The 25902-nt window shown below is 42.0% G+C and overlaps 1 protein-coding gene across 4 annotated transcripts; it reads left to right on the top strand.

The window, feature by feature from the left end:
* The first annotated feature begins 593 nt into the window (after positions 1 to 593).
* RCAN3 (RCAN family member 3) lies at positions 594 to 25484 on the top strand. 4 transcript variants are annotated; one of them, XM_082232072.1, is made up of 6 exons: positions 594 to 1234; positions 3803 to 3968; positions 7953 to 8204; positions 18124 to 18297; positions 20434 to 20605; positions 21313 to 25484. In XM_082232072.1, exons 3-6 carry the CDS (start codon positions 8010 to 8012, stop codon positions 21519 to 21521), a joined length of 750 nt encoding a protein of 249 aa, XP_082088198.1. In that variant the 5' UTR covers positions 594 to 1234; positions 3803 to 3968; positions 7953 to 8009; the 3' UTR covers positions 21522 to 25484. The 4 variants fall into 4 exon arrangements, with proteins under 4 accessions (XP_082088198.1, XP_082088197.1, XP_082088196.1 ...); XM_082232071.1 differs by lacking the exon at positions 3803 to 3968 and having other exon boundaries at positions 7957 to 8204; XM_082232070.1 differs by lacking the exon at positions 3803 to 3968 and having other exon boundaries at positions 595 to 1234.
* The last annotated feature ends 418 nt before the right edge of the window (positions 25485 to 25902 follow it).

The following is a 25902-nucleotide window of genomic DNA, read 5'->3' as shown; positions in this document are numbered from 1 at the left end:
CCGACAAATCTTGGAGGGTGGCAACAGGAGAGTGGGTCTTTTCTCTTGGCAGAAAACTTCCCTCTTCAACCAGGCCTTGGGCTGATTAACATGCAATACCCTTTTAGATGTGTTGTGGTGGTGGGGTTACTGGTTTCTTTTTTTGGCAGAAGGTAGGCCGCAGCTAGGAGCAGGGATACTGCACCATCCTTATTCCACTCCCTGCAACCAGAAAAGGGGTGGGTGGGCAGTTCCTTGCTAGTTTTCATTAGGTGAAGATGCTACGGTAACACCGTGTATGTCCTTCTGTGAATTACCATTTCGAGATAATGCGCCTTGTTGTTGTTGTTTAGTCGTTTAGTCATGTCCGACTCTTCATGACCACATGGACCAGAGCACGCCAGGCACTTCTGTCTTCCACCGCCTCCCGCATTTTGGTCAAACTCATGCTGGTAGCTTCAAGAACACTGTCCAACCATCTCGTCCTCTGTCGTCCCCTTCTCCTTGTGCCCTCCATCTTTCCCAACATCAGGGTCTTTTCCAGGGAGCCTTCTCTTCTCATGAGGGGGCCAAAGTATTGGAGCCTCAGCTTCATGATCTGTCCTTCCAGTGACCACTCAGGGCTGATTAGCGCCATTAAGTGTAAGTGAAAAATGAACGTGTGAAAGTGGGTCTCATGTTGTGCATTGGGAGTCGGGAGGCAGGTTTCTACTCTGGACCAGTTGAACCCCGCTGAGGTATACCCTCCTCCACTCCACCTCCCTCACTGAGGGGAAGGAAGAAAGAGTTGCTGAAGGGGAAATAAAATCCCGCCTTTTCTGCTCCACCCCGTGACCTAGGCTACCAACCACAGAGAAGACTGGGGGGGGTCCCTCATAAGGAGGGGGGGATAAACGCGCGTCTCCCACCCGTTCGTTCCTTCCCCTCCCGTGCCCTCAACTTCTCCTCTATCCGGGTCACTCACTCAAGTAAAGTGGGAGAGAGAGACGCGCATGCCCGAGAAGAAAACTGGTAAGCGCGGCCTCGGGAGCTGCGCGGCGGCGCGCTCTCTGTCGGAGGAAGAGCAGCTGCAGCAGCAGCATCGAAGAGGGAGGGGCTCTCTGGGCTCTTTCCGAGGCGCTGCCGATCCGCAGGCTGGTCGTGCCTGGCTGGCCCTGAGCTCGCCTTCCTCTTTGGCTGGGCGGGGCGGAGGGGCGCCTGAGAGGAGCAGGGAGGCGCCGGTGGCCGCGGCTCTGATCCCGACGCGGAGGAGACGGTGAGTGAGGACGGAGGGAACCCGGGAGCCCATTCTGCCCTCGCTTTTTCCTCTCCCCCCACCACACCCCGGGTCCTTTTGCCCTTTCCCCCTTGCCATAAGCTCCCCGCCCCCCATGCCGGGTGTGGCTTCCTTGTCCTTCGCTGCCCTCGCCACACTTGGTCTGAGGGGAGCCGTTGCCGCCCTCCTCTCGCCTGCTTCCCCTACATCCAACCCCGGTCCCCTGCTCTCGTTTCTTACCCTCTATTGTCCAGGAATGCCTCCCCCAATTATTGCAAGCTAGCCCCTCCCGTGCCCCATTTCTGTGGACCCTCTCCCCCCCCCCAACTCGACCGGTCCTTATCGACCCCTGTGAGCGGTTCGTTGTCAACATCGTTTCTTCTTCCTCCTCTTTTATTTTTTAATTTAATGCGCGCACCGTCACGCAGTTGGAACCTCCATGGACAGAGGCAGTGTATCTTTCACTACTACATGGTGGGGGCAGACGACAGGGAGGAGGAGGCTGCTATCTCCTGCTTTCATGCCCTGCTTGTGGGTTTTCCCGAAGGCACCTCTCTTGGTCACTGATGGAAACAGGAAGCTGGAATAGGTGGACATCTGATGTGGTCCATCTTAGCAAGGTCTTCTTATTACCATCACCTGCTCAAGAGACTGTTGTGTCTGTCTTTCTTCTCTGCTTCCTGCTCAACCTCGGAAGGGCATTGTGTCCTAAGCCCTTCTTTTTTTCAATTCTTAGTACCTCTTCCCAGTGCTGCTGCTGGCTCCCTTTTCTGCCCCCTTCATATCGAACCCCTTGAATCCTCTACTATTCCATTCCAGAGGAGATGTTGGCCTGCCCTTGACTGCCCCCATCCCCCACCTATGTGGGCAGCTGTGCCCTTCTGCCACCCCCCCCAACTCAGGAATCTATTGTCACCACCCCTTTTTTCCTTTTGCTGTCTGCAAGGGGGTGATGCCTTCATCTATTCCCTACTGTTGCCTCTCAACAGCACCTGCCTCTGTCCGCTCCCCCTTACTGCCTCCTACAAATATGTTACCAATGCTCCCCTTCGCCAGCTCCAGAACCGATTATTTTTCTTCCTCATTTTTCTCCTCTGCGTTGGCCTCGCTCCTTTTTAATGTGCGTTTTCTGGCCTTACTTCTCCCAGGCATTTCTTATCCTGCTTATTTTCCCTGCTTCTAAAGCAACTTGTTGCCTTGCCTGTTTGCACACATCTATTATTCCTGTGCCCCCATCTCTTCTCACCAACCTTTCTATCCCCTTTCTGTTACATGTGCATCATTGCTGCTCTTTATTGCTTCTTTCTGCCCTTCTCCATTGCTAAGCCAGTCATTCCTTTCTTCCAGTTGTCCATCTTTTCATTTTTTTTATTGTGCTCTTTACACTATTTAGACCTGCCTTATTGATACTTCATTTACCACTGGTTACTCTTATCTATGTTTCTTGTTGGCTTAGCCCTTATTTCTTGTACTTTCTCCTCTGTTCCATAAAGGCACTATGTGTGCCTCCGGTGTGATGGGAAACTGGTTTCTCCATCACATGAATGAGCCATGGCAAATATTGGGTATCCCACTCCCCTCTCCTGTTTGTGTGCTAGAAGAGGAGATTAGAAGCATCTGTGGCCGGTTTTAAACTTGCTCTGATGCCCTGTGATGTCCAGTCTCAGGGCTCATCCACACTAATTTTCCTCCATACTTTCTAGGCACAGGTCCACGTTTTTCCAGTCTGTGTTCGAGCACATTTTTTTTTTGCACCACCACTTCCCCTGCAAAAACCTGCTCTTTAATGTTCTCAGCAATCCGTAGAAAACCCTAATTGCTGTTTGTTCCAATTCAGCATTAAAGAGCGGGTTTTCCTGGGGAAAGTGGTGGGGCAAAATAAAAACCGAAAAAAACCCAAACCACCACACTCAGACACAGACCAGTAAAGGACAGGGCAGACGGTAGGTGTGGATGATCCCTCAGAGTTGTGGCTTGTTTAGTGACATCAAGCCAGGATCATATTGTGGTTAAAGATTGTTGCTTGTTCTGAAACCATAGTTAAAGTAAACCACAGTTTTAAACTGGCAGCAGATATTTCTAATTTCTTTCTGGCATTCTCACTGCTACTTGTTCATAGACTGAGAAACCAAGGTTCCCCATTACTTCTGATAGAATGATAATTCACTCGCCTCATCCAAAGAGGAGGAGGAAGAGGTGGTGGTGGTGGTAATGGATGGGGTGGGGAGGATAATGTTTTCATTAGGGAAGAGGTGGAGTTCTTGACTTGTTTCAATTAGAATGTATAATTTCCTCATTGATTGGTGCGGATGGGTTTGTCAGCACAACGAAGTATGTCATAGGCACAGACACACAGGTTAAAGGAACCCGTGGGTTCATTCTCTGTGTCCTCCATGTGGATCCAAAAGGTAAATGTTTGCCCTAAAGTGGAAATGGAAAATAATCTTTAACATCAAGCTACTTGCATTCATATACCAACGTATCTGTCCTTTGCAGTTTGGGTAAGCTTGAATTTTGTAGCATAGGAATTAACTTTGGAAATATTTTTCTATTTTTCTGCTTCATCAGTTTACAGATTTCGCCTTCCCAAGTCATGAACATCAGAGTTTTAAGCGGTGGTAGATTAAAAGCAGAATTCTCTGCCATGTGATTTGGAAATATGCCCTACTGTGTTCAGAGGGGATTGTTCCTATGTGTTTAAGATTGCAGCCTAAGTTTCAAACCACTTCAGTTAGTAAGTGTTTGCCTTCATCCCCACCATTACTTTTTATAAAATCCTCTTTTTGCTTTAATTCTAGCAATGCAAATAAAAGATGCTCAGTAAAAATGTTTGACAATTTATTTTCTTACCCTAAAAATACTTTTTCTGTTCTTTTCTGTCAGCATCTTCTGTAGAACAACAGATTCAGTTTTACAAATTTCCTTATGTAAAACATACATTCTTCAGAGAAATGGTACACTGTAGTGTTACAGAAGGAAATAAGTATAATTTTACACATTACATCATAGATTATGAAAACTCACATGCTCATGCGTTATTTGGGTAAAAAATGTTTTGCCTTTTCTGGAAGACCGTTTTAGCTTAAATTTAAATGTGGGCATGTGCACTGTTTTCTCAGTCAAAGATTTAAATTGTTTTTCTGTGAAATTTTAAAATAAATAATAGAATGAATATCTTTCCATATAAGCCTAAGAACAGCTCCTTAAAGCTCCTCTTTCTTTGTTGTTGATATTATTTTTTATTGTTTTTCCAAGAAGTGTCCCAAAGCAACTTGCAAACTGATACAATCATTAAAACCAAGTATAAAAACCAGAATAAAATGTAAAACACACACACAGGCAGGTATAACTCAACCCACTCTACCAAAAGATGAGTAAGAAAGTGGCCACAAATCATGTTATAATGATAGTCATAGGCTGCTAAATAATAAGGGATATTAAATACCGCAGCAATGCTATATGTTTGCTTTCAGTGCTTGAATACACACACAGGTTCTGTGTGCCTTTTTACTTTTAAAATCTCTCTACTGAGAAATAGTAAATCAGGTCATTAAGCAAAACTTTTGTATTTCATACATGGTTTTGATTTTTAAAATTTAAAAGTACAATGAACCATTTAATTTCAAAACTCCTATGTGTATATTACTACTTTTTCTGTTGATACAGTTTCACACAGTTTTCACAACCAGTCCTCAGCTCAAAGCAGTTCCATCAGTTTTTAGTTCTTCATTGCAAAAAGATTACAGGCAATCTTTGAATGCATAAAATTCCAACCTCTTAATTCAATCTATTAGTCATTTTGTTATATTATAAGAACAAAAAGTTCATGAGCCAATCTGTACCCAGTCATGGGTTGTGGTTCTCTTTAAGAACCTTGCAATTGTCAGTCTATTGTTATCTGTTTGTAAATGGAAAAACTGAAACAGAGGTCATTTAAGGTTACTTATGTCATCTCAGTTCAGCAGCCCATAAAGCTTGAAGCTAGTGTTCTGTACTGTAGCTGTAACCTCCTTTTCATCGGATAACGCAATGTAGTTTGCTGCATTGTAGATTTCTTTGTAGATCAGCATTTCTTTCTGTTGAAGGTCTTTTTACTAAAAATGTCACTTTGCAATCCTTCTTGTAAAGACAGAGTGTTTACAGAAAGCAGAAAATGCTGCTCTTTAATCGTAGCCTGATCCTTTAAGCAAATTGTTTCAGTTTGTGTTCCCTTCTTCATCAGTGCCCCTCCCCTCTCAGTTTAAGGAAGATGCAATGCTGAATCGGGTTTCTAGAATTCTGTACTAAATTTCTCAGTTAACAGTTGGACCACCCCCATCCAAACATTATGTGCTTAACATAAAAAAACAAATATGCAGTAAATGTTTTGGCTGCGGAGTCCTGCTTGATTCTATGATTCTATGATTCTATGATTCTATGCTTCTTGAGCACTAAATGTTCATGCAAAGTTAGCCTCTAAGCAGAAAGAACGCCAATATTTTTTTTTTAAAAAAACCTACTGTAGTTAAATGGTATATAATTGGTTTAAATATAATGGTTTAAAGAAAGTTCCTCATTGCTCTGCTTTCCTACTCATCTTCCAAACTGAAATGTTTGGGACTTGACTTGTGAAGTCACCTGTCTACGGAATGATGATACTGCTACTTATTTCTGTTCTCTCTTACAAACAATGTAGTGTCCTGTATCATTCCTGAAATTTTTATTGACTGACTAAAGTAATGGCCATCTAATATATTTAACCCAAGGCTGTTTCCAACCATTATAATATACTCTGGTACTTCGGTTTATGAACTTAATCCGTTCCTGAAGTCCATTCTTAAACCAAAACCGTTCTTAAACCAAGACGCCCTTTCCCTAATGAGGCTTCCCGCCGCTGGTGCCCTTCCACCATTCAGTTTCCGTCTGTAGCCCGAGGCAAAGTTCACAAACCGGAACACTACTTCCGGTTTTGCGGAGTTCATAAACCAAATCGTTCATAAACAGGAGTGTTCTTAAACCAAGGTACCACTGTACTTTTATGTATATAACTGAATATTTCTGATACTTTTCTCCTCCTACCCCACACTGCTCTATCTTAGATATTTGTCACATTTTGGGCATATTGCTGCCCAAAAGCTGCTGATTTCATAGATATATAGTCATTTTGATTTGATTTACTATTTCTTTTTCCCTAATATATGTATTCCTGCACTGTGGGTGAATTACTTCATATAGTTCTTTCCCCCGTGCACAAACCAAGCCTTCACAATCCCTGCTGGAAGCCATGTGTCGCAACAGGGTTGAGTGAGGGATTAAATTGCATGCCGTGCCTTGTTCTCATTTCAGTTTGATATGTATTGTGTAGATGTGCCCCAACTACAATGTAGCTAACTTACTGTTGTGATCCAGGGAAGGCCACAGGAGTTTGAAATATCTTTTCTTTTCTTTGCTGTGTCCTGTGTTCTTTTTGCTTCAGGACCAGTTATTGGAGTACTGATGATATTGTGGTAAGGCACCTTGAGAATGTGACAAGGACTGGGGAGCAGAGAAGTCCCTACTTTTTAAGTGTTTTCAAGCTTAAGTGTGGAACTCCACTGAATTATTGATTTGTATATGTATGTTTTATGAAGCATATATCTTCATTTTGTAATTCTAGAGAATATCCAGCTGGCTGATATAATTTGGGCAATACTTTAAAATGTACATTGTTGACTGTTAATGCACACCGTCAGAAATATTGATTAAGTCAATATATTTCTAAATATTTAATTATTTTCCTAAACATTGCTTCTTTTGAAATTGAAACCAGCAGAATATTATTGAAAGCTATTTGCACGGCTTCTACAAACACCATTTATTAAGCTGATAGTACCAAACACATTTCGAATAACTTTCATTGTTAAACACACCAATAGTAAGTACTTCTGTAAAGATTTTTACAGAAGTACTTACTATTTTACAGAGGGGTCCGCAATTTTGGCCTGGCCTGGGCCTTGCTAGCCAAGACTTTAGGACCATATTTGCCCCTACACATCAGTGCCCTGCCAGCCTTTCCTGCAGGCTTACTGATTTCGCTGTTCCAAATGAGATATGCCATGTGCCTCATTAACAAAGCAACTAAACAACTTCCAGTCTCTCCAGTTCTCTCCTCTGATTGTTTGTAAGAAGTAAAAACTTCTTTGTTCAGTAGCACTTATTTCCAAATCAGATTGCAGCCTCAGCATACTACTAAGTGATCTTGTTTAGCATCCTAGGTTTCTTCACGGACTAGTATATGTGATCAAGATCTATGAGGCTCAGCTCTGGCTGCAAACTTTGGAGGATCAAGGGTGTTCACAGTGGTAGCTCTGTTTCTGTGGAACTTGCTTACTGGAAAAACTTGTCATTGCTCCTCCTTGATGTCCTTTTAGAGACAGAACAAATAAATGTCATTCAGCTGCTTGTGAGTGCTATTTTGGCCACTATAGTGATAAAGCTTCATACAAAACTATATTTTATCAGTCATCTGAATAGACAGAAACATAACTGTAGAGTTGGAAATGGATCCTAAGGGTCATCCTAGTCCAACCCCCTGCAATTCAGAAATCTCAAATAAATGAAAAGTTCTCACACTTGAAAGAATGGTCTCAGGGTTTTTTTAAGAAACTACCTTCCCATAGATCTTTTTCCTGCACATGATAACTAAACATTAAAACTTCAAGTAAAACAGTACCGTACAATTCTCTTGTTTTCTCTTTAGGCAGACTCCTGCTTCAAGTCTGGAATACAAATTAAGGAAGATTGCTTTGAGTGGACAATGATTAGAGATACAATGAAGGCGTGGAGTGACAGTCAGTCAGATCTTTACAGCAGTGACCTAGAAGAAGAGGAAGAAATGATTTTTGGAGAAAATGAAGAAGACTTGGAAGAGATGATGGATTTAAGTGACCTGCCTACCTCACTCTTCGCCTGTAGTGTTCATGAAACAGTGTTTGAAGTTCAAGAGCAAAAGGTAAGACATGGACCAAACTAGTGTTGATCTATTAAAATGCCTGTTAAAAAAAGTGTGCCTTTATATCTTACACTGGTAATTTATCTGATACAGGCAACTTTAAGTTCACATGATCCAAATACACATATGATATTGCTTTGTTTTTTATGAGGGGCCAGATAAGAATAGATTATGCAGAAAGGGAAGTGAATGGGAAATATTCGGTATTGTACTTAGCTTTTCTTTAGTTCCAAACAGTGGTCTGGAAGAATCTTCTACAGCTTGGATGTTCAACTGGTGGGTCTGCATTGGCACCCACTATTGAGTTGCAACAGTAACACTACCACCCAAAAAATAATATGGAAAAAAATAAGAAGTAGATCCTCAAATGCATGGTGTTTTGAGTACTACTTATTAAATCAGCCATGTGCATAAGAGTGGTTTGGCCTGTCATATCTTGTTTTATTGGCACACACACAGTCCCTTTGCTCCTCCCTAAGATATGATAAACATTTCCCAGATTAAACAGAGAAGCTCCTTCTTATATTAAGCACATCTTGTATGAATGCACATGTAGAATTTCCCTCTTCATTTCAATGGAGAGGACAACTTGTACCAGGTATGGATACTTGTAAATAAACCCACTCTTGCAGAAGCTCCATGTGCTTTTTAGATTACCTCAAAATTTTCATCTAATTTGCTCATAATTTTGTATTAACTACTTGTTTAGAAAGCAGAGATTGTGATTGCTATATAAATAAATAAACAGAGTTGGCATTGCTTACAGTATTGAGCAGCAGTTGTATGGTTTATGCATTGCAATCCTATGCAATCCTTGCTGCAGTTGTTGAGATTTGGGCCAGTGTAAACACTCATAGGATTGCAACCTTAAGCACGGGAAGGCCAGTTTGTTCTGCAAACAATTTTTATGAGGTATCCAACATTTCAAGCCTCATAAATATCCCCACAGAATTTTAATAGCTTGCTGAGGGCTGGCAGAGCCTATTTCATTACCGTGCTGGGCACAAAGGGATTGTGGAGCTCTCCACATACACACCCTTAGCCAGCTCACTTACCTGCATGAAGTACCTTGTTGCCTATAGCAAGGCTGCACATTTCTTTCTGAAGAAAACCAAGGCAGATAATGAAAATATCAAAGCTGCTGAATTAGTCACACACCAGGCTTTAGAATACGCCTTGGAACTTAGATTAGCTTCTATAGCATTTTATAATGGCTTTCTCTGGGTCACTTTAAGTTCCTATAATTTTGGCGGAATAGAATGCTTTGAAGAAACAGGTTTTGTATAAGCAAATAGACCTCTTCCAGGAGTGTGAATGCTGTTACTGAGATCTGATCCTGAAGTTCTCAAAATCATTTAAATATTGAACTGCTTTTTAAATTCTTCTCCCTCTCTGTCATCTTTCTTTAAAACAAACAGATATTTATTCATGTAGAGGGAGTAAAACACTATTATTATTTTTCATTGTCATGGCAGTCCCAGAGTAAGGTAGATCATGCGTAAGCAGGCATGTTTCCATGACAGCTCTGTGCAAGGCTGAATGTGCTCCTGGATTAATATAGATTTACATTTTTATAATATGTGTTGCTGACAAAACATGCTTTTTTCTGCTGGTATCAAGTGTTGTGTGAAATACTGGATTTTAGATAAGCTTTGTGTGCTACAGATCTCTCATGTGGATTTTTTAAAAGGGAATAAAGACTTGCCTTTTAGTGTCTTCTTTTTTCTAGTCTGTTTAAAATGCGATTCATCACAATTTAAATAGCCTTAATATTGTTCCCTAGAGTTGGATTAATCTTTCATCTATTTCAAACAGAATATCTTAAAATTGCAAACATACAATAAAATTGAGTGTAACAGTTGTTGAGTAAGTATTTGTAAACGTCTAGACTCTGGAATCAAAGTTTTAAAAGCCCAGGCAGCCTGCTTCCTATTCCCTACCTCTTTTCCCCCACCAGCTGTAATTTAGGTTCCATCAGCTGGTGGGTGTTAGTTGGGTTCAGACACACTATTTCCATTCCAACAAACTATCCTTTTTTGCAAAAGTAATGAACATGTGATCCCACTCCCCCCCCCCAAATATTTTCCTTCTGTCCTCATGTTTGTAAGGAGTGTTTAAACCACAGTTTCTCTGTTGGGACATCACAAATTAACTAGGGAAACTGATTAAAAAATCAGGAAGTATCTGCAGCTGGGCATTCAAGAAGGGAGAAGGGAGCTTGTTGTTTGTTCCTGCTCCAAAAAACCATAGTTTCTTGGAACTGAAATGTAGCTTCTGCAGCTGGCTGATATTTGTGGTGCCCAAAAAAAGCTTTTAAGCAGAATGGCAAGTCTACAATTTCACTGACTAAAACTGTTCATAATATGGTTCAGATACAAATCAGGCTGAATTATATTGTTCTGAATTACATTTTCCAGTCTTGTGTTTCAGATTTCTTTTTTTGCAGTTGACAGAGGAGCTAACATGACCTTGAATGTTGAATAAACACCAGTTTTTCTTAATTTCTGATATAGCAGGTGTTAGTTGTAACATCTGATCAGCATTCTGTTTTGCTGAAATAATGTTAGCTACTAATATTCACCTCTGTTTATGGAGATGTTTCCATAACACCATTCAGTCTTATGCACAGTCTTATATTGCAGTCTTGTATTATTCACACTTACCTGGGACATACTTATGGGTGGACATGCATAAGATTACACTATGAGAAATTTAAACCTGACAGTTTCAGATACCAGATTAAATATGGTAGTATTAAAGAATACAAAAGGAGTAGTTTTGGTGAATGCTGACACACACACCCCATGTTAGAAAGGAAATATAATCTGCTGAGGAGGAGGAGAAATAGTTTAGTCTAGCATGGGAGGTATTTTTCCTCTGTTTGAGGCTCTTGGAGGCATTAAAAGATTAGGAAAGGAATCCAGTAGGGAAGATATACTATGCATCCTATCTAAATGAATAAGAGCTCTCTAGAGTGAGAGATAAGCATCAGAAAGGTGACATTCGAAACTCCAGTGGGGTGGGGTGGGGTTTGAATGCTTATAATTTCAGGGTCAGATGTTTTAGGATTAATGTTTATTAATTTATTAATTTCATAAAATTCCTTGGTTGGAAAACAAACAGCAGTTTATAAAAAGGGAGAGGACTCTCAAACCATAGGGCCATGGGAGCAAGCCTAGGTGGGAGTATCTGTGTGTTTTTCAGTAGCAGGCAGCATGGTTGGGTAGTGGGAGTTGCCTCGCCTGACAGCTGCCTCCTGCAGTGCAGCAGGGAGGTTGGTGTGGGGCAAATGCCCCAGTGTTCCTGCCAGTACATTTGAACCATGACCTCTTTCCTTCTGTCTTGCCATTCACCATCCCAGAAAGCAGTGGCAACTCAGCTGCCAGGAGATCAGGTGAGTTCCACACCCCAACCATGTTCTTAGCTACTGTTTGAAGAAGGAGAAAAAGAGAAACTGGTCCTATCATCAAACTTAAAAACTAAAAAAAATGCACACAAGGAAAGGGGAATTGAGAGTAGGTCATGTGCAGAGATTAACATTTGTCTGGTTTTCTTTGTTGTATATACAGTGTTGTAATCCACACGGAGCATCTGGGATTGAGCAGAATAAAAAGCTGAAAATATTTATTGAACCATTGTTGCTGAAAATGTGCTGTGCAACTATTGGGTGTGTTGTGCAGCTAAACCCACACCACCTTCTGAAACTATTTTTTCTTACGTTTGACCTGCTTATTTTGAACACCCTTTGATTTTTAAATTTGAGGGAAATATATATTTAAGCAGGTTACAGAAGTTCCAACCTGTGGGTGGATAGGTCTTGTCAATCCAACTGTTGCATTTTATCAGTTTTTTAAAGCTGGCCATTATCTGAGATTTCTAGTTTACTAGAAAATCATGGATACTTACAGGTCTGACCCCATCATGGAAATACTTATCTCTTCCTGCCTTGCATTCTGCGTAGAGCTCATCTGCTATGTAGCCAAGCTCTGTGCAGTTGTTGTTTCTGGCTCACTGCATAAAGCAAAGGAGGCAGGGACCCATCCCGGGAATGCTTCACTGCAAAAATAACCCGGTATGATTATTTTGGTCTTGTTTCCTATAATCCTTATTATCTCATCTCAGTAACTGCCTGATATGTTATCCCATAAGCCTGATCTATTCATTTGGCTGCCTCTGCATGTTCATTTCCCAATGTTCTGAAAAACATGGTGACTTAACAAAATTGTGCCTCCTTTGCACAAGGTCATCTTGGGCAAATGTGACTGGAGATGATGTAGTGCTGTGTGTTACGCTGCATACTTTTATTTTATTGCAAGCACTTCTCTCAATTTACAATTCACAGCCCCAAACCCTGACCTTGGGGGGCCCTTCTGTGCCAGAGTTCTATGGCTTAAAGGGGGTTAAATAGTGAAATAAGATATTTATTTTTGGCAGCAAGTAGCCCTAGGCATCCATAAATGAGAATTTCTTTGCCTCAGTGGTTCCAGCAAGGGCATATTCAATAGGTGTGTGTTTAGATTCCTGGGGCCCAAAATACACCAGGGGGAAACTAAAGCATCTTTCCATCCCCAGGAAAAGGAGCTGGCAACATGTTGTCATATTAGATATGCATATAATTTTAAAAGCAGCTTACTTAACAGCTCTTGGATAGAAGAGAGAATTATGTAATAGCTGATGTAATAACACTCCTATTGCTGCTTGGGTGGGTGATGGTAAACGCAACTAACTAAAAGATGCCTGCTCTCATGAGATGGTGAGTTGTTTTCTTAGTAGACCTTTCTTTTTCAAAGTTTGCACCCAGTGGAAGTGAAATAGTTCAGTATCTTTTTTAAAGGTGCTTATTTCTAGTGTGGTATGTTGAAGATAGTCTTGTTTCTGGATGGGATTTTTTTGCATTCTGATGAGGTTTTTATTACCTTGTTTAGCTGGTTCTTCTAACAGTTTCTTGAATTAAATTTATTATAAACTTAAACATCCTTGCAGAGCTCAGTTTTATTGTCCTAAAGCAGGGGTGGCTAACCTGTGATCCTCCAGGTGTTGCTGGACATAAAACTGGTCCCTGACTATTGGCTGGGGCTGATAAGAATTGGTCCAACAACAGCTAGAGAGCCATAGTATAACCATTCTGGCTTAAAGAGTTTTGTATACTGCTGTTGAGTGCTCACTGGAAGGACAGATCGTGAAGCTGAGGCTCCAATACTTTGGCCACCTCATGAGAAGAGAAGACTCCCTGGAAAAGACCCTGATGTTGGGAAAGATGGAGGGCACAAGGAGAGGGGGACGACAGAGGACGAGATGGTTGGACAGTGTTCTTGAAGCTACCAGCATGAGTTTGACCAAACTGTGGGAGGCAGTGGAAGACAGGAGTGCCTGGCGTGCTCTGCTCCATGGGGTCACGAAGAGTCGGACATGACCAAACAACTAAACAACAACAACAATACTACTATTGCATGCTGCTCTGTTTTAAGCAGAATTCTTGACTTTTTTATGTCTTGCCACTACAGTGGTACCTCGGGTTACAGATGCTTCAGGTTACAGATGCTTCAGGTTACAGACTCCGCTCACCCAGAAATAGTACCTCGGATTAAGAACTTTGCTTCAGGATGAGAACAGAAATTGTGATCCAGAGGTGTGGCGGCAGCAGGAGGCCCCATTAGCTCAAGTGGTGCTTCAGGATAAGAACGGTTTCAGGTTAAGAACGGACCTCCGGAACGAATTAAGTTCTTAACCCGAGGTACCACTGTACAGCCTGTCTCCTCACTAAAATTTTGAAGTGCTGCAGCCTCTTAGTGTAGACCGGGCATTGGGAACATCAGGCCTGTGACCCTCTCCAGCCCATGTCCCTCACTGACCCTGCTCCAAATCCTCCTCAAGTTTTGTTTTGTTTTTTGCCTGGTTGGAATGTGTTTTTGAACTGTGATAATTACTTATTCTTGTTCGGACGGAGAAATGGAGGAGCAGCAGATAGAAACCTCAGACTTCCCTGTGTCTGGAATGTAGCCTGCTTTACAAAAGTGAGTCACATCTATTGCTCTGCCCAACTTTTGTCTCTCTCCCCCCCCCCCAGCCAGCATGTGGCCCTCAAGCTGAAAACTCTGGTGCAGTTAGTGTTGAGCAAGATGGACTAATGGTGTGATGATATACTACTTGCGTTTCCTATCTAATGCTGGCTTCTTCTATGGAGCAATATTACCAAATCCCTGATAAAAGAATATTTCATCTCCTAGTGAATGTGTATCATGCTTGTCTGGTGCAAGGTCTGTATACTTGCTCAATGCCTGGTCCCTACATTTAGAATCATAGAATCATAGAGTTGGAAGAGACCACAAGGGCCATCGAGTCCAACCCCCTGCCAAGCAGGAAACACCATCAGAAACACCATTTCATACATCTGGATCCACCAGCAATTCCATCTTTCCAAAATAGTCAGCCACAGATGATGGAGTGGAAATGCACAGCTTCAACTCTGTTGCCTTCTCTGATTCATTAGCCTGACATTCAATTTTAAGTGAAATGCAGGCAGATGAGGTTTTTAAACCAGGAATGGGAACCTGTGGCCCTCCACATGTCCAACTTTCATCAGCCAGCATGACCAAAGGTCAGCGATAATGGGAGGTGTAGTCCAGTAATTTATGGAGGGCCACTGGTTTCCCACCCCTGGATTAACTCTTTCCCCCCCACACACCATTTTTCTGATCATGGGTGTCCCACAGGGTCAGCAGGGTATTCGAGTATCACTAGCATAACATATGACCTGTGTGTACGATGCCAGTAAGTGGTAGGACCGTTCTCTTACATCACTAACCATATTAAAACATCTACATATAAAGGGGGCTTTCTTGTTTCACTGCCCTCACAATTTGGGGACTGGCAGCCCAGGAGACGACATTTTCTGTGGCAGCTGCTAAGTTGTGGAATTCCCTCACCACAGAGGTGCATCTGGTACCTTATTCAATTTCCCTCATGTGCTGAACTTGCACGTATCTACCCTGTCCTTTGGCATCTGACAGATGTTTTTAGGACCCATCCTATTATTCTATTTCTTTTAAACTGGTTTTAGTAGTGTATTTTTAAATTGTTGTACCTTGTAGTGAGGGACGCGGGTGGCGCTGTGGGCTAAAGCCTCAGCGCCTAGGGCTTGCCGATCGAAAGGTCGGCGGTTCGAATCCCCGCGGCGGGGTGCGCTCCCGCTGCTCGGTCCCAGCGCCTGCCCACCTAGCAGTTCGAAAGCACCCCCGGGGGCAAGTAGATAAATAGGTACCGCTTACCAGCGGGAAGGTAAACGGCGTTCCGTGTGCGGCTCTGGCTCGCCAGAGCAGCGTTGTCACGCTGGCCACGTGACCCGGAAGTGTCTTCGGACAGCGCTGGCCCCCGGCCAATAGATGTGAGATGGGCGCACAAACCCCAGAGTCTGTCAAGACTGGCCCGTTCGGGCAGGGGTACCTTTACCTTTACCTTTACCTTGTAGTGAAGTGCGGGCAAGAAGTTGAATTAATAATGATAGGAATGCATGTACAAATTGCCTGCCTGTTAGCAATGTTTTGTAAATATCTACATCTGTTGACACTATCAGATGTATGAATTGTTAATGCTAGATCCCTGCAGCTTTTCTAGCTGCCTCATGTTCTAAACTTCTAGTAAAAAATGAGTCAGATGAAACTACTGTGACTGCCTGGTGAGTCATCAGTCAGCAGAAATACAAGGTCATCAATGAGATTGAACTCATTCAGAGGAATGGTGGCTTCCTATGAATAAGCTTGATTTTAAAAATACCAGTTCCTCTACAGCATTTTAAAAACTATCAGTTGCCTTCCCATGTAAGTAGCGTGGACACAACACATATTAGTAGCTTTCAATCACATTATTTACTAAAAAGTTATTCTCGAGAAAGATCTTAGTACTTAAATTCTCCACCCATTTGAAAAAACTTATTTTAGCCTTTTCATCTACAGCAGGGGTGGTCCAACATGCAGGCCACATGCGATCCTCAAGGCCTTTTTGGGCGGCCATTTCTAAGTACCAAACAAGCGACGCTAGTGGCAATGGGAGTCCCAACATCCAGGATCGTCCCCCCACTCCATTAACCACCAGCAGCAACGAATTGCTGCACTCTGGCGTCCTTGGAAATTCCCACCTCCTCGGTTTCCCTGCCATGGATGCTCCAGGTGATGGGACGGCGGCCAGACCTTTGGTAGCAGGGGTTCCTCCTGATCGCTGTGGCAGGCGTTCTCAAATGGTGTGACGCGCCACACTGGTGTGGCAGGAGAGGATGGCAAGTGTGGCGGGAAGATTCAGGGACAATCCAAGTAGGATTTAAACATTCCAGTGTGTGGTATCATATTGTATCATAAGATTTTTTTGGGAGCGTACAACCAGAAACAGTATGCATGTCTTTCTTCAAGAGCATTGGCTATTCTTCTACAATTCTGCATGACATATTGTTGTGAACAAGGATTTTCAACTCTGACAAATATGAAAGATCAGAAGAGAGAAAGGCTTATTTGTGTTGATGAGGAGATGTTAGTTTGTCTCAAATTAGACCTAATATAAATATGATTACCCAGCAAAAGTAAGATCACACACCTCATTGAGTTTGTATACATCCTTAAGGTACATATTTAAGAGGCTTGTTTATAATTATACTTGGGAATGATTCATGTTCTTATGTATCTGCATTGTTTTATACTTTCTGGATGTCCCATGATCATATTATAAAGTAGTTGTGTTCTATGTTATAAATCAAGCCCTGCTAGGAGTTGTTTCTTTTTGTTTTCAATATATTTCTTACCAATAAAAGGAATGGTGTGGCATGAACAAATTTTTATTCTGAACGTGTGGCATGGAGAAGAAAGTTTGAGATCCACTAGTCTAATCCCTGTTAAAGGGGGGGGGGGAATAGACAAGACAAAAACAACAACAGGAGGCAAAAGAAGAGGCAAAGCCTCAAAATATCACTGAAAGATAAAACGTTATCAGTAGTAATAGTCCCTGTGAAACAATAAGATGATCAATATATTTCAGTTGATGACAGCCTTCCTCAGGGGCACTTCACAAGATTAAGTTTCTGTCAAACCAGAATTCAAATCCCTGATTACCATAAATCACTATCTCTTGGCTACAATGCTTTATTTCATAGGATCCCCATGCATGCAAATGAGATTATCAAATAGTCACAAATGAAAAGTTCAGTGTGAATGTAAAATCCATAAAAGGAAAACCCTGAAGGTGGAATCCCCCCTCCCCACTTTGTTTTGAAGTATGAAAAAGCTAGTTAACTGTAAAACACTTTGCACCTTTTTCATATCCTAGTATGTAAAAGACTTTGAGATTGGCCACTAGATGGCCCTGCAAGCATTACATTATATACAATCTTTTGTTGAATATAACTCCTATTTACATAAATATGAGGCAGTTGGTTTTGTTTTTCTACTGATGCTCAATACAGGTGTAGGTAAAGGTACCCCTGCCCGTACGGGCCAGTCTTGACAGACTCTGGGGTTTGTGCGCCCATCTCACATCTATTGGCCGGGGGCCAGCGCTGTCCGGAGACACTTCCGGGTCACGTGGCCAGCGTGACAACGCTGCTCTGGCGAGCCAGAGCCGCACACGGAACGCCGTTTACCTTCCCGCTGGTAAGCGGTACCTATTTATCTACTTGCCCCCGGGGGTGCTTTCGAACTGCTAGGTGGGCAGGCGCTGGGACCAAGCAGCGGGAGCGCACCCCGCCGCGGGGATTCGAACCGCCGACCTTTCGATCGGCAAGCCCTAGGCGCTGAGGCTTTAGCCCACAGCGCCACCCGCGTCCCCGTGTAGGTAGAACTCTACTAAAGAACATTACCAACTTGATTTTGTAGTTCTAACCTGCAGTAGTAAACTTTGAGGAACCTTAACAGCAAAAATGCTCTGTTTCAATCCCTAGGAACGGTTTGAAGCTCTCTTCTCAATCTACGATGAACATGTTACATTCCAGCTATTTAAAAGCTTTAGAAGAGTAAGGATAAATTTTAGCAATCCAGAAGCAGCAGCAAGAGCTCGAATAGAACTTCATGAGACCGACTTCAATGGGAAAAAACTCAAGCTGTATTTTGCCCAGGTATGCATGCATGCGTGTTTGTCAAGTTTTGTATCCTGTCCTCCTATCCAAGGTGACATCTCTCTTCCATATTATCCAGGTGTGAAGCACCTTATCTATCTTACCCCTTGTGGATAATTTATTAAGCCTTCCATGTATTTTTCCAGTAGCAATTTAAACACGTGATGGCAAACACTGCCTGTCTTTTTGACCTGTTCTGTTCTAGACCAGAGACAAAAGTGAGCAGGCAACAAATGTAATTATTACCTTTTGTAGATTAGCCTCATTTCCACATCCAGACAAGCAAGAGACATTATAGATGACCATCCATCCTCTGCTTAGAAATCTCCAGTGAAGCAGAGTCCACCACATTCCAAAGGAGTCCATTCCATTGTCAAACAACTCTTACCATCAGAAAGTTTAGTCAGATGTTTAGTCAGAATCTCCTTTCTTGTAACTTGAATCCTTTGGTTTAGGTCCTACCCTCCCGAGCAGGAGAAAACAAGCTTTCTCCATCTTTCATGTGACCAGCCCTTTAGAAATTTGAAAATGGCTATCATATCTCCTCTTTAGCTTTTGTGCTGCTGCACCACACTGTTTACTCATGTTAAGCTTGGATCCTTTTCACATGAACTACTGGCAAACCAGCCCCCTCCCCCCCATTTAATATTTGTGCATCTGGTTCTTCCTGCCTAAGTGTGGAACCTTACATTTGTCCTTATTGAAATTCATTTTGTTAGTTTGGGCCCAGTTCTCCAATCTGTTAAGGCCATCTTGAATCCCGATGCTGTCTTCCGTTGCATTAGCTACCCCTCCAAGTTTGGTGTCATCTTCAAATTTGATGAGCATCCCCACTATCCCTACATCCAAGTTATTCATAAAGTTATTGAACAACAATGGACCCAGCCCCGAACCCTGTGGCACCCTACTTGTCACCTTTTTCTGGATGAAGAGGAACCATTAGTTACCTCATCCAGCCCATATTTTACCAGCTTCCTCGCAAGAATATAATGGGGGACTTTGTCAAAAGCCTTAGTGAAATCAAGATACACTACACCCACAGCATTCCCCTCACCCACCAAGCTTGTAACTATCAAAAAAGGAAATGATATTCATCTGGCATGACTTGTTTTTGAAAAACCTATGCTGGGTCTTAATAATCACATCATCTTCTAAAGAGACATTTGCCTGCCTCCAGTCTGCAGGGACCTCACCCAGTCTTCCAAGAATTCTGAAACATTATATATTATTTAGTGCAACCCCAACCAGAACAGTTGGTGGCCATAAGGCTATGTTTTCCTTTCAGAAAGGAATGTACACAAGCCAGTATGTTCCTTGCAGATGTTTTATGAGCTGCTGTGCTTCACTATGGAGGGTCAGGGCTCTATGCACTCAATGCTTTTTTAAAAAAATGTAAAACTCTACCCTTAGAAAGTATTGTTCCTGTGACCTGCATTTCTCTTACCTCATACAATTATTCATTTTTTGTCTTGTGTTCATTTTATTCTAGCTTCAGTAGTGAAGAAGAGGAGTAAGAATCCAAACAGGGCGTGACTATTCCCCTTCCTTCCCTCCCACCACCACTGGGCTTCTTGTTTGGCCATTCCTGGCTTTTTTATTTCATCGGAAATCAGTCATAGCGCTAGAAACATTATTTACAGCCATAAGCGCTAGAAACATTATTGTAAAGAAGAAAATACTGCAGTCGCATATGATATTCGTCCCTGCACACAATCGCAGCACATGCACAACCCTGGATGTAGTCATTTCATTAGTCATGAGGCTGGGGATCTATTCCTTGCTTAGCCAATGATTCAGTGGATAGCTTTGAGCAGATCCCTGGCTGTAAAATTGCATGGTAGTGGCCTCCCCAGCTGGAAGAATGGATGAGCTAAGAACTAAAAACCATTCTATAGTGCATTTGTAGTGTAGGCATTTGATAAGAGCTTAGTCAGTGTAGTCTATACTGATGGCATGGTCAGTGTTTAACTAAAATAGCTACAGGGAAGGAAACTGTGCGTTTAGTATCTGGATTCCTTCTCCAGACAGTGAAAGAGGTTTTTGAATTGTGTGGCTAGGCTAGAAAAAGAGTTAAGAACTATCTTTCAGGAGAATAATATCCTCCTCTTACTGTTCTGACTGCATTTGTTTTTTCAGGTTCAGGTACCCAATGAAGTGGGAGACAAATCTTACCTCTTGCCACCACAGCCTGTCAAACAGTTCCTGATATCGCCACCTGCATCTCCACCAGTAGGATGGAAGCCAAGTGAAGATGCCACTCCCATGATAAACTATGACTTGCTCTGTGCTGTTTCAAAATTGGGCCCTGGTAGGAATGCTTTCTTTATGCCTTGCTTTCTCCATTTCTATATTAGAAAAAATGATAACAGCAGGCTTGTAAATTGCCACTTGCCTGGTAACCTGTGACACGTAAAAATGGTCCCGAGATGACTTTGAAAGGAAACTTTTTTTAAAAAAAAAAAGCTTTGCTTTGTTTTGGGACCAAAAATGACTAATATGAGTGAGGGGTGAGGGGGCTACCATAAATGTCTGTCGTCTAATAACTTTTGTGAACTTTTCTGTCTGCAATAGACCGCAATAAGGGACTATAGGTAAAAAGAATAAATTTGATACAAAATGTAAACGGAATTCCATAACCACAAAACTTACGATGTTAAGTTGGAATGGATTGTTTAAAATTTGATTCTGCAGTTTGAGCAGATTGATTTCCTGCTCCCCAGTGGTGCTGGTTGTTGGCACCACAAGTTGGAAGTTGCTTTGTCTGTGAGGCAAACTTATGGAGGCAGTGAGAGATTACATCAGGGGTAAAGGGACTGGGAGCAAGTGATGTTGAGTAGGTCATTTCTACTCAAATTGTCCTGTAGTTTTGATACGCTGTTTAGAATTTTAGACGGGAGATATATAGATATATAGATACACACACACACACACACACACACACACACACACACACCTTTTATAGTGTTCTGTCCACCATACTGATACAATAATGCTGTAATTTGTCCTATCCTCTAGGGGAGAAGTATGAGCTTCATGCAGGAACAGAATCCACTCCCAGTGTCGTCGTTCATGTGTGTGAAAGTGAAACAGAAGAGGAAGATGAAATTAAAAATCCCAAACAGAAGATAGTGCAGACGAAGCGTCCGGATCCACCACCCACATTAATAAATGAAACAAAAACTCTTGAATGTACGCTAGAGGTAGGGGGTGGGATGCACTACTGAATTTGAGGCTCTCTGACAACAGCAGTGAGTGGTAAATGTTTGCATTGCTGTGTGACGCATAGCGGCAAAAGACTTCTCTTGTAGTCGTCTCGCATCAGAAAGACTATAGATGCCAACGTTTTGAAGAGCACTTTAATTTTAAGGTTAACTCCCAAGATGTAGCAAATCCACTGGGTTTCAAGTCCTAGAATACTAGGAAGGTGCCATTTTTGGAATGTGTGTTACCATTTTCTTGGTGTTCAGAAGGCAGAAAGGAACTTGGCTGCTGCCATCTCTATATGGGTTACCACATGGTTTTGTATGTGAGTCTCATGTATATTTTTGTGTGCTGATATATAACATGATCTGAGTAACATGATGTTCTAAGTAATATATTGATGAAATATAAATGTAATGTACAATGTACATTGTTATCAGTAGAAAAATCTCAAACTGGTTTGGGGTGATAGAACCAAATTTCCAAACAGGTTTGCTTTTGTGAATTTTGTTTTTCCTTAGAAATGCCATAGTTGTGTGTGTTGAATTTCAAGGTACTCTTGTGAATTGACGTGAGGCAAAAGACGACATTGGAACTGTGATAGGTTGTCTTTCTGCTCGTTGCACCTATGAAATGCAAACTAGGAAGCTGCAGATTATGGACTGACTCCCTCTTTGGCCCGTGTCTCCTAATTTTTCTTAGCCTGTGTCTGTCTCCAGCTGTGGCTGTCCCAAGTGCAGGATTTATTTTCTGTGTTTATCTTGTATCTCTAGCAGCAGGATTCATACAGCCAGGAAGGGTCCTACATCCACATGCCTCTTCATAAAGCTTAGCGCCAGAGTGTTGCACGTCTTGTCCAGCCAACTGGATTCCTCAACTGGATTCTCCAGGATGTGGTACGCAAAAGTGCACAGTCACCCCCTACAGCAGTGACAGTGTAGATGTGCCCCTGTGCAGGTCTGGAAGTATATATCCCATTTTTCTTTTCCCCATTCCCTCCTAAAGGCTCAGACTGGTTTGTGCCCCTACATAGCAGGGTGGATTTGATTTGATTTAAATCAAATCAGTTTAAATCACTCTTTAAATCACTAGTCAGTAAGACTTGATTTAAATCACTTTTTTACAGAAAGACTTGTTCTTGCTGGTATAATCTTAACAAACATGAAAGTTTCATTTTTGGAATAATAATTTTTCAGAGTAGTTTTTACACTTATATCAAAAATTACTGATTTGGTTATACTATTAGAAATATATAAACAGATAATTATGAAATTATTGTTTATATTTGGACAACTTTTCTGCTGTACTTTATTGGAAGGAGAAAAATAATCATTTCCTTAATAACAACTTAAACAATTTATTTAACTAAAACAATAACATAGCATATGTATCCATGTTTGTTAACTGATGTGGTTAAACGATTTTGGGGGAAAAAACAGACTGAGTTTTAACACACATTAAAAACTTAAAACAAATCCTTCTTTCTTGATGAATAGTCTTTAGACTATAATGTAACTTAAATAGAAAACTATCTTTAGAAATATTTTTCCCCCAAAAGCATTTTCTTTTAAAAATCCGATTTAACTCAAAAAAATCCAGTTTAAATGAAAAAATCCATTTTTTTCTTTTTATCCACCCTGCTACATAGTCTTCTTTGCTGAGTTACTACAGCCCTCCCACCCTTCAATTGTCCTACTTCTTGACACACAGGCCCTCTTCAGACCCCTTTTGGTACTCTTTGTCTTGCAGAGAACATTGATTTAGCAGGTTTGGGTGAGCTTCTGCTGGAATTGCTTGCTTATTGCCTGAGCTTTCCTTCCTTCCTTCCCTCTCTCCCTTTGCATTGAACCTTCTATCCCTACTACTTCTTAGGGAGGGAGAAGAATGTGCTGCAGGAAAAGTGTTGACCACCCAGCTGCCTAGACTTGACAAATAAGGCTAGCCTTGTTTGTTACGCCTTTTCTTAACACTGTGTTTCCCACCTTAACATTTTTCAGCAAAGTAGCACCTTCAGATGCCAGATATTTTCCGTAACACTACATAGCTGATACTTTTTATGGTTGAACTAAATGAAAGAATAGAGGGGGTGGGTGGGAAGTATATGTTGGATTCTATTTTATCTATAAAACCATCAGCTCTACCAAATTTGCTAAAACCAAGAGTCTGGTGGCACCTTAAAGGCTGAACAAGTGTATTACAGCACAAGCTTTTGTGGACTACATGCAAATTTGATGGGAATTGTGTTGGATCTCAGTGGGGAAGGACCTCTCTCTTTATGCCCAATGCCGGACACCACTTTTCTTCCCGCTCCACATTATCTGACATACGTGGTGGGGGGGAGTGTGTTCAAGTCTCTCTGCACCAGGCTATGGAAACATTCAGAAGCAGATTGAATCGCTTTTGCTTGAGACTTTTTGGAGCCAAATACACAGCAGAAAAATTATAGTGGTTTCAGTTCTCTACATCTGTCAGAAGCCACAGAGAAAGAAGAAGCCACCAATAATGGCTGGCTGCTAACACCAGTCCAAATGTGTGACCCCTTATTTATAGTGATTCAAGGAAGTCTGTACCACTTCAAGCTTAAGCAGGACTTTGTCCTACTAGTGAGTGAAGACTGTCTTTGCTCGGAACCAGGTTTTAGGGGTACAGTGTTGGAGGTGGACCAGTAAGTCCCATTCAAAGCTTGCACAGTGCTAAAATTTACTGGCTGGCCTTGGGCCAGTTATACTTTCTTCATGGGCTGCCCCAAACTCTGGATGCACATGTAAAGTTGAATGTAGTAGAGAATAAAGGCAGTTGCTCTTTTACCAGAATAAATCTTAATTCTTGCCTGTTTATTAAGAACCAAGGCAAAGGTACTTATCACAGAAGTTGTTAGTTCCCTAAAATATGTTGTAAGGTTTTCGCCTCTCTTCTGTTAGCATTTTTTTTAAAAAAAATATATTGATAACTTTTGTTCTAAAGAAAAGTAGAATTTGGTTAATTCCAATAAATAATCCATGCTTACTGCGATGTGCTCAGAACTGAGTATTAAGTCTGTTTTTGCATGATAAACTTAGGAGGTGAGGAAATCAATTCCTGAATGTGAACCATGATGGTATCCAGGTGGTATAGCTTTCTTTGTGGGTCTTTGAAACCCTCTATACCTCAACTAGATTCCCAATAGCTGACTTCCAACTTCTCTTCAGGAGTCCCAATCTCTTCATTAGTGAAGCTGCAAGATGTGTTCATTTATAGGTTTATGTACAATAGCGAGATCACCTATAAATATATACTTAACAAAATTGCCTGGTACCTGTCAATTTTCTAGGCAAGCTGTTTCCTAAGGCAGTAGAAAGGAGATCTGCCCTTGGGGCCAAATCTGCTTTCCTGAAAAATGTTCCCTCGTTGCCAATGCAGAGGTGAGAGAAGTGTAAAGAGACCAAGTGTAAAGAGACCAGCGAGGTATGCTGGCAGGCTGCTTTAGAGAGTGAGGATTGGGGTGTCAGCCTGCCACGCCTTCTGCTTTCCAGGGCTGTCCCTATCATTAGGCAGAATGAACCCTCAGTTGGCAGATGATTGGAGGCGGTGGCAGCAGCCACCCTGTGTTTCTCTTGACTCCTCCCTTGCCATTCCCTTCTGTGTGCCACATGTCCTGTGCTGCACCTCCTGAACTAGCCTGCTGCCCGCAGGTGCGGAGGGCATTATTCTGTCGCTAGTGTTGAAATAAGATCCAGCTGCCAGCCTGGTTGTCTTGTGCAGATGGGATGGGAGGGGAAAACTCCACTCTGTCCTTTGCCTCAGGCAGCAAAATGCCTTGGCCCATACATTGTACTTTCTCAGAGTGGCTTCCTGATAGTTGGGGACCAGGGCTATAGAACTTGGAGAATACTGTGCTTTTCATAATGAAGTGTCAAATCATGAGACGTGTTTTACAGCCTGGTATTGCTATAGATGATGGTCAACAGTGTTTTTCAAAAAGGACAAATAAAACATTTTGCCATTTATGTGCCTTGTTTTTTCTCTGTGAAACAGGAGGGAAGGAGACAGAGATGACCTATGAAACCACAGTCTATTGTGAATTTCGTCTGGCTGAGCCGTGCTGCAATTTTCATTTTCATTAGCTTGTGCAGGAGAACTTGGCACATTTTGCCCCCGTGTTAATTAGCATGGCAGAGATATTCCCTCTTGAGCCTCAAATGTCTTGAGCTGGCCTTCCTGGGAAACATAAGAAGGGCTTCAGAGATGAACAGAGGTAGGTGGGTTAGCAGTAGGACAGGCATTATACTGTGTTTCCTGTCCACCACCAGAAAATAGGAGCACGGTTTGCATACTGGGAATAATACTGGGAATGTGCTACCTGTTAAAACACTGGCTGTACAAGCCTATTTCCAGAACATTAAAACAGAAGTTTTATCAATAACC

The sequence above is a fragment of the Podarcis vaucheri genome, assembly GCF_965113315.1.
Source record: "Podarcis vaucheri genome assembly, chromosome: 7".
In the NCBI taxonomy this organism is placed as follows: Eukaryota; Metazoa; Chordata; class Lepidosauria; order Squamata; family Lacertidae; genus Podarcis; species Podarcis vaucheri.
Note: the sequence above shows the minus strand (reverse complement) of the source record. Positions and strands in the feature narration are given on the sequence as shown.